Source organism: Triplophysa dalaica, chromosome 3, assembly GCF_015846415.1.
Source record: "Triplophysa dalaica isolate WHDGS20190420 chromosome 3, ASM1584641v1, whole genome shotgun sequence".
NCBI lineage: Eukaryota > Metazoa > Chordata > Actinopteri > Cypriniformes > Nemacheilidae > Triplophysa > Triplophysa dalaica.
In genome coordinates, this window is record NC_079544.1 from 25902757 (window position 1) to 25917887 (window position 15131).

General features: G+C 43.0%; 1 protein-coding gene across 1 annotated transcript in view; it reads left to right on the forward strand.

Moving 5' to 3' along the window:
- LOC130417577 (potassium/sodium hyperpolarization-activated cyclic nucleotide-gated channel 2-like) overlaps positions 1-15131 on the forward strand; it is a 53530-nt gene that overhangs the window by 28661 nt on the left and 9738 nt on the right. Inside the window, exons 5-7 of the mRNA XM_056743217.1 lie at positions 10436-10582; positions 11035-11275; positions 14845-15009. Of these exons, the coding sequence (XP_056599195.1) occupies positions 10436-10582; positions 11035-11275; positions 14845-15009 (553 nt within the window). The remainder of the gene's footprint in view (positions 1-10435; positions 10583-11034; positions 11276-14844; positions 15010-15131) is intronic.

The window sequence follows — 15131 nt, forward strand, 5'->3', positions numbered from 1 at the left end:
AAGGTATGCGTGTTTGGCGTGCTGTCCGGGGAGCGGGCTCCGAGCTCGCCGGTTCCTTCTGAACCCGGAACACTCCCCCTGCTAGGGTGAGTGTCCCGAGCTCGGAAACGGCCCGAACCCAGAGCAAACCCCCCAAAGGCGTAGAACTAGACAGCAGCCGGACAGCGCATACCCCCCAAAGGCGAGGCTAGAGGCTGCGTGGTGTGCGAGTGGGTAGTTGATGTGAGCTCCGGCGAGAGCGGATGGAACTGCGGTGCAAGGGATGACACTCTTGATAGGGCAAGTTCCTGCTGTGGCGTGGATGATAGCTGGCCTGATGAGTTGAAATAGCTGGGTTGGAAATGGGAACTGATTATTTTGTGTGGGAGGGTGTGTAGACAAGGCGAGCCCCCTGTGGGGGGGAAACTTGGGTGGGAAGGGCTGAGGAAGGTTGTGACTGCTGCGGCAGAGCACTAGGAAGAAGCACGGGCCCCTGCGGGGGCGGTCGCTGCGGCGATACTGGCTTCGGGAAGGAAGGTGAGTGGGAGGATTTGGATAATGGTGTTGACTGCTGCGGCAGAGCACTGGAGGAAGCACGGGCCCCTGCGGGGGCGGTCGCTGCGGCGATACTGGCTTCGGGAAGGTGACTTGGAGGGACTGGATAGTGGTTGTGACTGCTGCGGCAGAGCACGAGGAAGAAGCAGAGCATGAGGAAGAAGCACGGGCCCCTGCGGGGGCGGTCGCTGCGGCGATACTGGCTTCGGGAAGGTGGCTGGGAGGAATTGGATAGAGGTTGTGACTGCTGCGGCAGAGCATGAGGAAGAAGCACGGGCCCCTGCGGGGGCAGTCGCTGCGGCGATACTGGCTTCGGGAAGGTGGCTGGGAGGAATTGGATAGAGGTTGTGACTGCTGCGGCAGAGCATGAGGAAGAAGCACGGGCCCCTGCGGGGGCGGTCGCTGCGGCGATACTGGCTTCGGGAAGGTGGCTGGGAGGAATTGGATAGAGGTTGTGACTGCTGCGGCAGAGCGTGAGGAAGAAGCACGGGCCCCTGCGGGGGCGTTCGCTGCGGCGATACTGGCTTTGGGAAGGTGGCTGGGAGGAATTGGATTAAGGTTGTGTCTGCTGCGGCAGTGGACGAGGAGGAAGCACGGGCCCCTGCGGGGGCGGTCGCTGCGGCGATACTGGCTTCGGGAAGGTGCCTGGGAGGGATTGGATAAAGGTTGCGACTGCTGCGCCAGAGCACGGGATGAAGCGCGGGCCCCTGCGGGGGCGGTCGCTGCGGCGATACTGGCTTCGGGATGGAGACTGGGAGGGATTGGACGGTGGTTGTGACTGCTGCGGCAGAGCACGGGAGGAAGCACGGGCCCCTGCGGGGGCGGTCGCTGCGGCGATACTGGCTTCGGGAAGGTGACATGGGGAGGGATTGGATTATGGTTGTGACTGCTGCGGCAGAGCACGGGGCCGAAGCACGGGGCCCTGCGGGGACGGTCGCTGCGGCGATACTGGCTTCTGTAGAATTGGTGTCTGCTGCGGCAGAGCATGAGTTTGCTGCGGGAGAGTATAGAAAGCATTGGCCCCTGAGGCTTCTGATGAAACGCTTTTGCTGCGTTGGATCGTTGGGGGGAAACAGGGCTCTGGCCGAACTGAGGGTGGCTGGGGATTTCTTATTTGATACTTAGATGAGTCTGGTGATGAGTGTCCGATGGGCTTCTCTGATGAGGGCCCGGTCAGACCTGATGTAAGTCTTGAATGCTTCAGATGACCAGCGTCCGAGCGCTTGAATCTGAAGTTGAGAAAGGCCCTTTTGTGATCCTGTAGTTGCTGCGCCAATGCGGAATGAATGACTAGAGAAATGGTCTGCTGGAATGCCGGAGTGGAGCAAAACTGACTTCAGGTGTTTTTGGAACCAGAAGCGTGTGACGGGTAGGTTTGAATCGTCTACGAAGAGCGGTTCGGATGGTGATTTGACTTGAGATCTTCTAAAACGGAGGTAGGCTACGAGGGTTTGGTATGGCTGGAGTGGAGTTTGAAGATTGAAGATGTAAATAAAATGTCCTCTTCTGGCTTGATCTGTCTTGCTTTGCTTGATGAAAAAGGAGATTGTTTCCGAATCGAGCACTGATAGATCTGAAAAGTTGGGATGAATTGCGGGATCGTAATTTGCTGTGGTGGAGATTTCCGAACATCGGAGAAATCCAAAGAAAGCCAGAATGAACATGGCATCTAGCGTGCGAGCTGTATGTTTGGAGTGGTATCCTCTGCGAAGGGTTGTAATACATTTGCTCAAAATTTCTATAGTGATGGGTTGTCTGGCATCTGGGAGGGCGGGTCGGTTTCTCTGGATGCCTTTTATAAGCATGGAAGCTTGGGAGCTGGCTATGACTGGGGAAGGGGCATTGAACATTAATTTATGGAAAAATTGGATTCCGCTCAAGTATCCTTTAATTGAGCTTGCTTGAAGATTTTTAATGGTACTTAGGAAGGAGATAAATGATGTGATGGAGAGGAGAGAGAAATCTGGGAAGGGGAGGTTATAGGTGTGGTGAAATACTTTGAAGTTTCTCCAGGCTGTGAGATAATGCTGTATGGTCCTTGGGGAGACAGCTTGAATGATGGCGTCGAGTGAAACGTCCAGCATGGCTTTTAAAGGGTGATTTATATGAAGATCAATTCTGAATATGGAGGTACAGGTGTTGGATAGAGGTCCGCATCCGGCGCTAGCTGCCTGAATTTCTGAAATGAAAAGCGGGACAGTGCGTCAGCAATCTGATTTCTGGAGCCGGGGATATGCTTGGCTGTTAGAACGAATTGATCGCGTGCCGAAATCCATGTCAGGCTTCTGAGAAGGGGCATTAAGGCGGTTGAGTGGGAACGTCCTTTATTTATGCACTGTACCGTTGCTTCGTTATCGCAATGGACCATTATGCTGGAGGCGGACCATTCTTTCCCCCATAACTGAGCTGCTACTACCAATGGATATAGCTCGAAGAGGGCTGATGACGCGAGATGCTGCGGTAATGTTGCGAGTTGGGGCGGCCAGGTAGATGCGAACCAACGTCCTTGGTAAAATCCCCCGAAACCTACAGATGGGGCTGCATCGGTAAAAAGGCGGATGTCGACGGGAAGAGACAACATGTCGTTGTAGAAAAAGGATATGCCGTTCCATGATTTAAGGAATTTGATCCATAAACTTAGCTCGTCGCTGCATGCGCTGTTTATCTGGATTAAATCCTCTAGAGCGTGGGCGGAAGAAGCGAGTGAGAGGAGATGCGCTACGAACGAGCGACCTTGCGGAATGATGCGCATCGCGAAATTCAGGTGACCGAGTATTGAAAGAAGCTCGCGTTTTGTGCATTGCGGGGTATCTATTAATGATTGGGCGATCAGAATGGTCCTGTCAATTTTTTCCTTGGGTAAGGAGGCTTGGAATTTGAGCGAGTCTAACTTGATGCCTAGAAATTCGATTGAAGTGCTGGGTCCCGCCGATTTTTCTGGTGCTAGAGGGACACCGAGTTTCTCGAAGACGTATAGAACTTTAGAGAGATGCGCGGCTGGGACGGAGTCGGGAGGCGAGATGATTAGAAAATCGTCTAAAAGGTGGATGAGGAAAGGGATGTCGTAATTGTTGGATAGGATCCAGCAAATCGCTTCTGATAACATGTCAAAAATTTTTGGGCTGCTTCTGCATCCGAAGGTGAGGCGGACGGAAAAATAATATTTTTCGCGCCAACAAATGCAGAATAGATGCCAAAAGTCTGGGTGAATCGGCATTACTTTGAACGCGGATTTAATGTCTACTTTAGCCATCCAAGCTCCGCGACCGGCTTTTTTAATCAGGGTGATGGCTTGCTCAATGTCGTGGTAGTGTAGCGAAAATTCTTCGAGCGGGATGAGACTATTAATGCTTGGGAAGGGAGCTCCGTGAGGGGATGAGAGATCAAATATAAGACGCTTTTTTCCCGAGAATTTCCGCGTGGCTATGCCTATGGGGCTGACGCGGAAAACCGTGAACGGTGGTGCGGAAAAGGGGCCGATCAAAAACCTTTCGTCGATCTCTTTTTTGACAAGGAGATCTACGGTCTCGGGCTCGGCTAGCGCGGACTGAAGGTTGGGGCAGACGAGACTGTGGGAAATGGAACTCGCAATGCCGGGATTGAAACCTGATGAGAAACCGGACACAAGGTATTCTGTAAAGGAAGGGTCGGGGTGGTGTAATAGTTCGGCAGACAAATGTGAAACATTGACAGGAGTCGAGAAATAATTTTTTGATTTTTTATTTGCAGCTTTGTAAACGGGGCAAACAAGGCGGGCATGGGCGCCGCCGCAATGGTTGCACACGTGCAAGTACCGACACCTCTGCCTGGTGCACCGTCCTGTATTGAAGCTGATACAAACTTCGTGCGAACGGGTGTTGGAAGCTGCAGAGGTATTTAGATCTAGCAGGCGCGGAATTTGACCGGTTGAAACGGGATGAGGCGAGACTGGGCGTGGGGGTATGGAAGGAGTGACCAAGGGGCAGGCGGTGGTGCTGTGTGCCATGGATCGGCACACCGCGCATGAAATGTTTTTGCAACCCAAAAACACCCTATTGTGAAGCTCAGTGTCCAGTGCTCCCCAATAAGGGCACTGGTTCCACTGAGCCACCCTAATTGCGCATTTCGCCGAAAATAACTTGTGGTAGGTGTAGAAATGGGCCCCCCCATAAGAGAGTGCGAGCTCCGCGACTATGGCAAGATAATCGCTAAGCTCGCGTCTCCTGTGAGGGAGCACCGTGCATATGACATCGGAAAATCGTGAAAATGCAACTGTAAATTCTGGGAAGGACAACGTACGGGAGTGACTGTAGGAAGTGTTTTTAAATGTGAATTCTAGATCGCCGTATGTGATCTGGCGATCCGTGGGCGGAGGTGAAAGTGGAGATAAAAGGTGAAATAAATCGACATCCGCACCTGCTAGAATCTGTGCCCTGATGTTGCTGGACACTGGGGGCGGTTCCAGGACCGGGGCGTTGATGGGCACCGGCATAGGAGCTGCTGAGGCCAATGAAAATTGAGGGCGGGCCTGAGGCAGAGCGAGGAGGGAGGGAATTGCGGCCGCTGGAGCAGCTGACGGAGGAGGCCTTTCGATAGCGGCGGCATCCATGGCGGGGGCTTGAGGGAAGGAGGGATGGCCGAAGCTCTGGGGGAGGTAAGGGAAATTTTGAGCCGGGGCCTGTGTCGCTGACGGAGGCGGTCTCACGTTAGTGGATGACATTGGCGCCGCTGGCCACGAGCTTGCAGATGTGAGGGGAAAAGGTTGGAAGCGATCTGGAACCGCATGCTGAGGCAGGCTCGTTGGATGTTGGTAGTTGAAGATGGTGGGGGCGGGCCGAATTTCCTGTGAAGCCGCGGGGAGAGGAGTATGCAGCGGCTCGTGCTGTTCATCCGGCGCGCGGCCCAGACTGGCCGAAATCCTTCTGCGACGGGCTGGGGTTTCCCTGACATGCCCTGCTGATGCGGCGGAAGGCCCTGCCCGGGCTGAAGGAGGCCTGAAAGCCTGAACCGGCTCATTAGCAACTTCCTGTTGCGGGGAAGATCTGGCTGGTGGGTGTTCTGACTGCAGCGCGACGTAGATGTCGTACAGCTCGGCTTTGCTCAGCCGGCTGCTCAGGTTCACATCCCGATTGGACAGTGCGAGTCGCAGTCCTGCGACTGTCCACTTCCCGATGGCTGGGATTACTGAGTGCGCCGAGGCGTATGATGACGCCGGTGAGGAGGACGGGGGCCTAACCTGGCTCTGTACGGAAGAGCGGTTGCGTTTAGAGGCTTGACGAGTCGGTCGGCTTTGCTGGCGGCCTCGTTCTTGTTCTGCCGGTTGGGATGTAGCTTCCGGGCTTAGGATGGAACGCTGCCGAGCGCTCGAAGAGGCCGGAGTATCTTGCATGATTGGGCTGTCGTTAACAGCGGATTCGTGGGTCTCAGACATGTTAGAAACAGAAGAGATGTCGCAGGTAAGAGGTCTTGCTTATTTATGGGCTGGCTCGCTTAGCAGGTAGGGTGGAAGCCATGATTGCTGATTGCGAACCAGCCGGGTTTGATTATATGCTCCGGCTCCTCCCGAACTTTGTTTATAAAACATCATTTTGATATAAAGATGACTAAAGTAACATTCAATTTAACGTTTCAAGCCGAGATGCTGATGAAGAGAACAAAGGATTTGTAGCGTTAAGCTGGTTTCAGTGTCTTAATACGCAGCGAGTCATTTTGGTGCGTAACAGTGACGAGTTTTCTACAAAAGTTCAGACAGTGGCACTGGAGGCCAGTCTGGCTTTGGTTGGCTCAATGTACCCGCAGGTAGAGATGTGCTTTGTGTCGTAATGAGGTGATTTATTCTAGAATCAGTGCAGTGAATAATACATCCCTGATATGAAACCTGAAATTAGTCTTCTCCATCTTTTTTTTCAGCAAGAGTACACCAGGACAACATAGAGCACACACACACACACAAAACACACTCACACGCTTCCGTTTATTTGAGGTGGGAATGAGCGAGGAGGGACTTGTTTGCTTTTACTAGAAAATCTTTAGAAGGGAATCAATATGGTGTCCCGCTATTCTCATGCTGTTTATAAAACTGTCATTTAGTTCATTTGTGCTGTTTCAAAACACTCTAGCTCTTTTCATTCTCTTCTCTCATTCTCTCCTTTTCTATCATTCGTTTTATTCTTTCATTCTTTTTTCTTCTTTTATTTTCTTTCTCTTGCTCTTCTTTCATACGTTCATCTTATTCTCTCCTTTCATCTTTCACTGTCTCTTTTCTTTTCTCTCCTTTTTTCTCTTTACTCGCTTACTTTCTTTTTTCTTTTTCCGCTTTTTTTCTTTAAAGCAGCTCTTGAATCAATATTTCCCCATGTTTTACAAACCCTCAGGTGAACTGAATTTGTTTTTTTTCTTGAAGAATAATGAGTTATAATACACGTATCATTTTACTTCCAAGCAGTAGAATGTGAGTGAATGGGTGTCGACTTTTTGAAGCTCCAAAAAGTGCATCCATTGATCAAAAAACTGCTTGACACGGCAAGGTCTTCTGAAGGGAATCGATTTGTTTGTTTAAGAGAAATATCCATATTCTAACATCCGTAATCCTTCAGATCCAGATGAACGGGAGGATTGTTTTTCTGGCAAACCAAGCCTCTTGTTCAAAATATCCCTTTTATCATCTTCTTTTCTCTCTTTTATTCTCCCTGTTTCCCTCATTTCATTCTCTGCATTTATTCTCATTCACTCCTTTCTCCCCCTATATTGTCTCTTTCTATTCTATTCAATGTTTTCTCTCCTTTCATTTTCTTTTCCCCTCTTTCTCACCTTTCATGCTCTCCTTTCATTCCTTCATTTGATTCTTTATCTTCCTTTATTCTCTTCTTTTCTCTCCTTTCATTTTCCTTTTCCCTTTTTTCATCTTTCATTCTCTGTTTCAATTTCCTACATTTCATTCTTTCTCTCTTCTTTTCCTCCTTTCATTCTCCTCTTTTCTCTCCTTTCATTTTCTTTCTCCCTCTTTCTCACCTCTTCATTCTTTCTCTTATTTATTCTCTTCTTTTCACTCCTTTCATTTTCTTTTCGTTTCGTCTTTTCTTCTCCTCTTTTCCCTCTTTTCACTCTCTCATTCATTCTCTTCTTTTGTCTCCTTTTATTTTTTCCCTTTCTCTTCTTTTATTCTCCCCATTTCTCTCTCTTTATGTCTTTTAGTTCTTCTTTTCTCTTTTCTGTTCGCTCATTCACTCATTTTCATATTTCATTCTCTCCTCGTTCTCTCTCGTTTCTCTTCTATCATTCTCTCATTTTCTCACTTTTTTTCTCCCCCCTTTCCTTAATTCCTTTCTCTCTATTTCTCTTCCTTTGTTCTCAACCCTCTCATTCTCTTCTCACAACTTCTCCTTTTCTCTCATTTCAGTCTAACCTCGTTTTTTTCCTTTTACTTTAATTCTCTACTTTACTCTTTAATTATCTCTTTCAATTCCCTCCTCTATTCTCCTATTAATGCAGCAACTATCTCCACGTAATGAATATTTCTGAAATGACTACAATACTCTGTGAGCCGACTCACCAGACATGCACCTCTCCTCAAAATTCAAAACCACACCAGAAGGTCTAAAACCTTCTCTGCTTTCCTAAAAGGAATAGCAAAGAGAGAGAGAGTGTATGTTTATAAACAGGCTTTCAGTAAGACATGCTCTAAATCTGCACCAGCCTACCGAGTCTTTCTGACTGCTGCTGTCTGCCCGTCTGTTCTCTGCACATCTCAGTCTGACATTTGAGTGACAGGACGGTGACCAACCTCTCACCACCATAAACAGCACATCAATCATATTCAACATACTCGGGTTTGGAACATGCAAATAATCTTGAGCACACCTTCTGTATGGGAAAAAACTATTTTCAGTCTGTCTTTCAATGACACATGATATCAAACTATTTGGATCAGCTTTAGTGGACCTATATCCTAACAGTCTATTGTTCCGTGCACATCTCGCAGTTAGTTTGTTAAAGAAGCAGTTGTGTTGATCTGAGTAATTCACTGATGGCCTGATGAAGAGAATTGTATTTAATGGTTGGGCTTATAGTCCTGTGCGTGCCGTCATCGCTCAAAATTGCATCCTTTATTGCTTCATTTAAAGCCAAATTAAATAATTTAAATAATGAGTGTGAGACGTGCGAGGAGTCTCATCTGTGTAGGAAATGAGTGCCTGGGTTACTAACAGTGACATCTTAGAATGATTATTGGGAGGTTAAGATCATAATGAAATGAGCATCCTTAAGAAATACAATCAGAGATGTGATCTCTTTAATATCTCAGTTATTTCCACTAGATGTCATTGAGATTTAATGGGGAGCAAATGGACATTTTTGCTAAGTCTCATTAGTGTTTCAAATGTTTCCCCTGAAATAAGAACCCAAAATATATTTTATTTTTAATTTCTATTAAATTATTTTATGCAATGTAATGTAATTCATTTCATTATTTTATGGCCTAAACAGGCACCAATATTTCTTGCAGATTCCAGTAAAACCCATGGATAGTGCCAAAATAGTTGCCTAAAATGAAGCAGCTCAATCTAGTTAATATTTTCAAACTCAATATTTGTGTTTTTACTTTATTTAGTGTTTATATTACTTGATATTTTATAAGTGCATTGCATTTTTCATTCAGCATTACATTTATGCGTCTTGCAGACTCTTTTTTCCAAAGGATTTTACAGTACATTCAAGGTAAACACTTTAATCAGTACACTTGATTCAGATCAGTCACTTATGATGTACCACTTCAGTCAGCATGCTTGCTTTGTAGTCAGCAAAGAAGCTCACTAGGTTTTAGACCTGAGTCAGAGAATACTTTTTATAAAGTACATCAAACTCTTTATTTATTTCACATCAAAGTATCAAAAAAGTTAGATTTTTCATGACCCATTTAAAAGAATCTTTGAACACTGTTGACTTCGAGCCAATGCTGAGAGCTGCAGCCCACTTCCAGGGATAAGAGTTATCGTGAGACCTTTATAAAGTCCTACATGTTGATAATTATTCTCACAAGTGGTTCACAGACCTTCACAGGTGTTACAGAAACACTGTTGTCAGCACATGCAGCTGAGCAACAGGGAATGCACAGAGCTGCAATGCTAATGTATCACAGTCTGACCTGTTTTCTGTAAATCTTTCCATCATTGTCGTTCTCTTTCTGTCTCCACAAATAACTCTGTTTGTCTTGTTAAGAAAAACTAATAGATATCACTGAAAGTTTCTACCACACAGACACAAACTGTGTCTCATTTAAGTGTTTACGTATAAATTGTATGATGTTTTTTGTTAAATGATGTGTGGTGGTGTACATTTTATTTATTTATGTTCTTGCATATTTTACACTAATATATGTATGTGCACTGTGCATATTAATTTTGTATTTATAAAAAACATACATGTACATTAAATATATTTAGGAAATATTTACATGTATTCATTTATTTGTTTAAATTTAACAAGAATTTAAATGATTCATACATTTTTATTAATATTTATAATTTTCGTAAATAAATGCATGTGTTTTATAAATACAAAATTAATTTGTAAAGTACACAGACATATATTTTGTAAACACAAACTTTTATTCTTAAAGAAATTAATCAGGATTAATCGTTTGACAACCCTAAATCTTATTTTAAGAATGATTCTTCAAATGTATGCATTTTAATATATATATTTTATTTATTATATATATTTTATGATATACATTTTACAATGTAAAAACCTTACCATTGGTTTTAGGACTATTAAACTCAAATATGAAACTCATCAAATCAGTTTAAGGTTTTAAGGTTAAACCTTGGCTTTTAGGATAACAAAAAATCCAGCCCGGGACATAAAAGTGCCTGATGTTGACGAAAATGCTGTATATTTCATGAAAATGTCTTTCTCTCTGCAGTACAAACAAGTGGAACAATATATGTCCTTCCACAAACTTCCAGCAGATTTCCGACAGAAAATCCACGATTATTATGAGCACCGCTACCAGGGCAAGATGTTTGATGAGGAAAGTATCCTTGAGGAACTAAATGAGCCGCTCAGAGAGGTGAGTATGTGTGTGTGTGTTTGCAAAGGTTTGTCTGTGTCTGTAAACATCTATGGAAAAATCTCCCAGAAGACCTTCTAGTTGTCTGAGCTTTCCAGCTCAACAAACAGCTAAATCCTTTCTGTTTATAAAGTCCAGCTTTTACTACAGTGTTTTAACAGAACACAACGATCCAAACCAACACTGTTTGTGTCTAGATTGTCTTATATTTGAGTGAGTCTCATAAAGAAATGTCTGGGTCACGTTTCACAACAAAATTATTTTTTATATATTTTAAATACAGTATACAGTCAAATGTTTACAGTTTATAATAGTGAATAGTGCTATAGAAATGCATTTGAAAAGAAGTAAAATATGATCCCGAAATTTTGTGAGATTCACTCTAAGGTAGTTTTTGTGTATATAAATTTTGTAGCATTTCTAATTTAATCTCGGTTTGTATCATGTCACAGGAAATAGTGAATTTTAACTGCCGGAAGCTGGTGGCCTCTATGCCTCTATTTGCCAATGCTGAACCCAACTTTGTGACAGCCATGCTAACAAAACTGCGCTTTGAGGTCTTCCAACCGGCCGACTACATCATCCGCGAGGGAACCATCGGCAAGAAGATGTACTTCATCCAACACGGTGTCGTCAATGTTATTACCAAAGGATCTTCTGGCATGAAACTTTCAGATGGCTCCTATTTTGGAGGTATAAAACCACTCATATTATTCTTGTTTTATTTCCACATAAATTAGATGGAACCATCAATTTCTTTATTTAAAGTATTTAAATCCTATCTGAACCCCATAACACCTGAAGATATTTTAAGGTGGATATTATTATTATTATAATATTTCCATTGTAGCATTGTAGCTATGTAACATAATTGTATTTATGATAAATGAATTGAACTTTGACAGGACATGCACGGTATAAATTGAATTCTGGTTAAAATCTGGTTACATCTGGTTAAATTTCATCATTCACTCAATTTCATGTCCAACATTCAAAACCTTAATGACTTAAATTTACCTTAAAAAAATGATACCCCTAGTATTAATATAAAAACACTGCTGGTAACCAAACAACATTGTATCTCAACATTTTTATAAATCTACGGGAATTATGCAAAGCAAAACGTTAAAATCAATTATGGAGTCTATTTGTTGGCAGAGAAACCCAAAAGGTGGCTGAATTGTAGACGCTGTGTGTGGTGAGATGTGTTTGTGGAATATAATCTCTCTGCAGCCCCAAATGTGCATGAGTCAGACGTTTCTTTAGCCAGAGGGGGGAGGAGGGTTTGGAAGAGCTCTCAGCGCATGACCTTGGAAAGGTCAGAGATAAACTATAACGACTTGTGTAGCCTGAGATGGTAAATAAGAGAGAGGCCATCCGATATACTACACATCAGTCTCAGAAAGGTCTGTGTCTCAGTATTACACAGTGAAAAATGTCATTGCTGTTTTGAACTCATCCATGTTTCATTTAGAGACTAAATTTGGTGGATGTTCTTGTAAAGTGCAAAGGGGCTTAATTATCTCACTTTTCCTTGACATCAGTAAGATTTAATGGAGAAAATGGTCTCAACCTAAGTTAATTCTTTAGAGAAAAGGAGGCACAAATCTCAAGAGAAGAGATGTCAATAATGTGTAAAACTAAGCTCAAGGTTTGTCAAGTCTGCAATCAAAACTCAATATTATTGAAGATATCAATATGAACATTTCTCATCAAAATTACTCAAATCCTGGGGTGAAATTTACGAAACATTTTTAAACGGATACTTCACCCACAAATGTAAATTCTGTCATTTACTCACCTTCGATTTGTTCCAAATATTTACAAATTTCTTCGTTCTGATGAACACAGAGAAAGATATTTGGACGAACGCTTATAACCAAACAGATCTCGACCCCCATCATAGGAAAAAATACAATAGTCAAAAGTGCACCAGAACTGTTGCTGTCCTACATTCTTTAAATTCTGTGTTCAACAGAAAAAAAAAATATAAAGTAATTGTTCCCACTATGGCAGTCAATGGGGGTCGATATCTTTTTGGTTATAAGCATTCTTCCAAATATCTTTCTCTGTGTTCATCAGAACATAGAAATGTATACAGATTTGGAACATCTCAAAGGTGAGTAAATGACCGAATTTGATTATTTTTTTTCTAAATTCTAATTTAAGTTTAAATGTTATGTACAACCTAAGAAAAAAACATTAAATACAGTTCTTATATATTTTTCTCAAGATTGATCTTAGTGATTTTTTTGAAGATTCCAAATTCTAGACAAAAGCTTTCGTAAAAATCCTCTTAAAATGAAGAAAGCCACACGGTTGTTTTAAATCTCAAACGTTATGAATGTTTAATGCTGCATGTATTTGGTTGTTTCACATATGAGTTGTATTGTGTTGAGCCAGAATTTTTTATCTATATCTATGAATTTTAAACATTAAAAACAGTGCTTTTTACATTTACTCTGTGACAAAGCGAAATAGTCACAGATATAATAGCGTAGTAACACAGAAAGTATTATAAGAAATCTAATTTTGTAACACTTGCTAACAAGCTATTGTAAATGCCATTTAACACATCACATGCTAATTTATATACATAAGGTGTGTTGGTGTGCACTGTATGCATGTATAGTGAAAGGTTACGGTCAGAAAAAGGACAAATTAGATTCAAATTAAACAAGACCATGTGTGTACATCCACAAAAAATGTGTCCAACACTTTTACCTTCGATCGTGGTTTGATTCACAAGCTCTCGGTTTGACGAAAGGTGCTGTGATGACGATCTTCTTTCAAATTAGCCAGGGAAGAAACCCTGATCCAAGGTTGCGTATTGGATTTTGTGGATTGATTTGGGGAGCCGACAGGGAAATGGAGCAAAGACAGGATCCTGATGGATGGGTCAGGATTTAATACAGAGGTTGTAGCACAACACGTAGGATGAATGATGTTTATTATCTACAGAGACTCTTACGGGACATTTCTCTCCCATCCGGAAGAGCGAGAGGTTTCATACTCCTGCTCCAATATTGTGTGAGGTAAATTAAATCCTGGAGAACCTAAAAATAGAAAATAACCTTGAACATTCACTACGAATGCCTGGTGAGGTTGTCACAAAACATATTAGCAGAACCCAGATGCAGGCAGACGAAGTTAACAAAATACTTTTATTTAAGTAAACAAAACAAAACCCCACGATGGGGCAAAACAGAGACGTACTCTCAAAAATAAACACTTCCCACGAGGAGAAACAAAACTGAAGAATATACAAAATCCAAACACTTTTATTCTACAAAAACAGAACTTCAGTGTTACGTACCAAACTTCAGGTAACATACCAATTACATGAACCAACATGAATGGCGACAACAACCCGACAAGGAACATTGAAACAAAAGGGAATTAAATAGGGAACAACCAACGAGGGATAATTACAAACGGGAGGTGAGCGGCAGGTGACAGAGATTAAACACTAAGGAACGATTACGGGAGACAGAAGGCGGGGCTGAGAGGCATGACAGGTTGACACGTGGTGCAAAGTAACAACAACAACCACGTGTCTCCACACAAAACAACCACAAGACATGGATCTGTCCTGACTTTGTCCAGAGAGTTAGAGAACTCAAAAACATGAAGGTGGTTTTGAGTCCTGACAGAGGTGGGTTTGGCGGTATGCTGGAAAGCATTCTCATCAAATATACTCCATCTGTAGTTTGGATCATACATTTTTTTTGTGATTGTAAGCCAAAGAAGTTGTTTCTGAGGCGGCACAAGTTCATACATTTTGTTAAAATATTGCAAAGATATTTCATTTTCAGCAATGTGTAATGCAATCAGGTGGCTTTCTTTTGCTCTAAAGCGCGATAAAGTTCCACACCTACATTTTAATAATGTTAATAACAAGTATTCACATCACATTCTCTGGAATGAGGTCTGATTCAATTGAATTACTTTCTGCAGGCAGATATTCGAATTCCATGCCTCTTCTCGGTTAAACTCTTCAGAGTTTTAGTTTTCAAGCAATTTAAAAGCACTTGCTGTCAAGAAAAGGTCATAAAGTCCCTGTTTGCTGTTGAACATTAATATCAGAATGTTTTAGACTACTCTTCTGCTCCAGTCTTATCTTATGTATACACATTTATATACAGAAATCATGTGAATAATTTTGTACAAATGCAATACGTTTGCACTGAGATTTCATCTTCCACAATGAGATATGTTGTGTTGAACAATGTGTGAGTTTCTTTGGTTATTCTCTATGTTAGAGATATGTCTGCTGACCAGAGGTCGTCGTACGGCGAGCGTTCGAGCAGAGACCTACTGTCGCCTGTACTCTCTCTCCGTGGACAACTTTAATGAGGTGTTGGAGGAATACCCCATGATGAGGAGGGCATTTGAGACCGTGGCCATTGATCGGCTGGATCGCTTAGGTAAGAAAAAACAGATCCGCCTTCTGGTTATTTAGAAAGAGCAGTTATGTGAGCAGTAATGGGAACTCTTACAATTACAGATAAAGATGGTAAAAGATTATTAAGGGTTAAAAAGGCGCAAG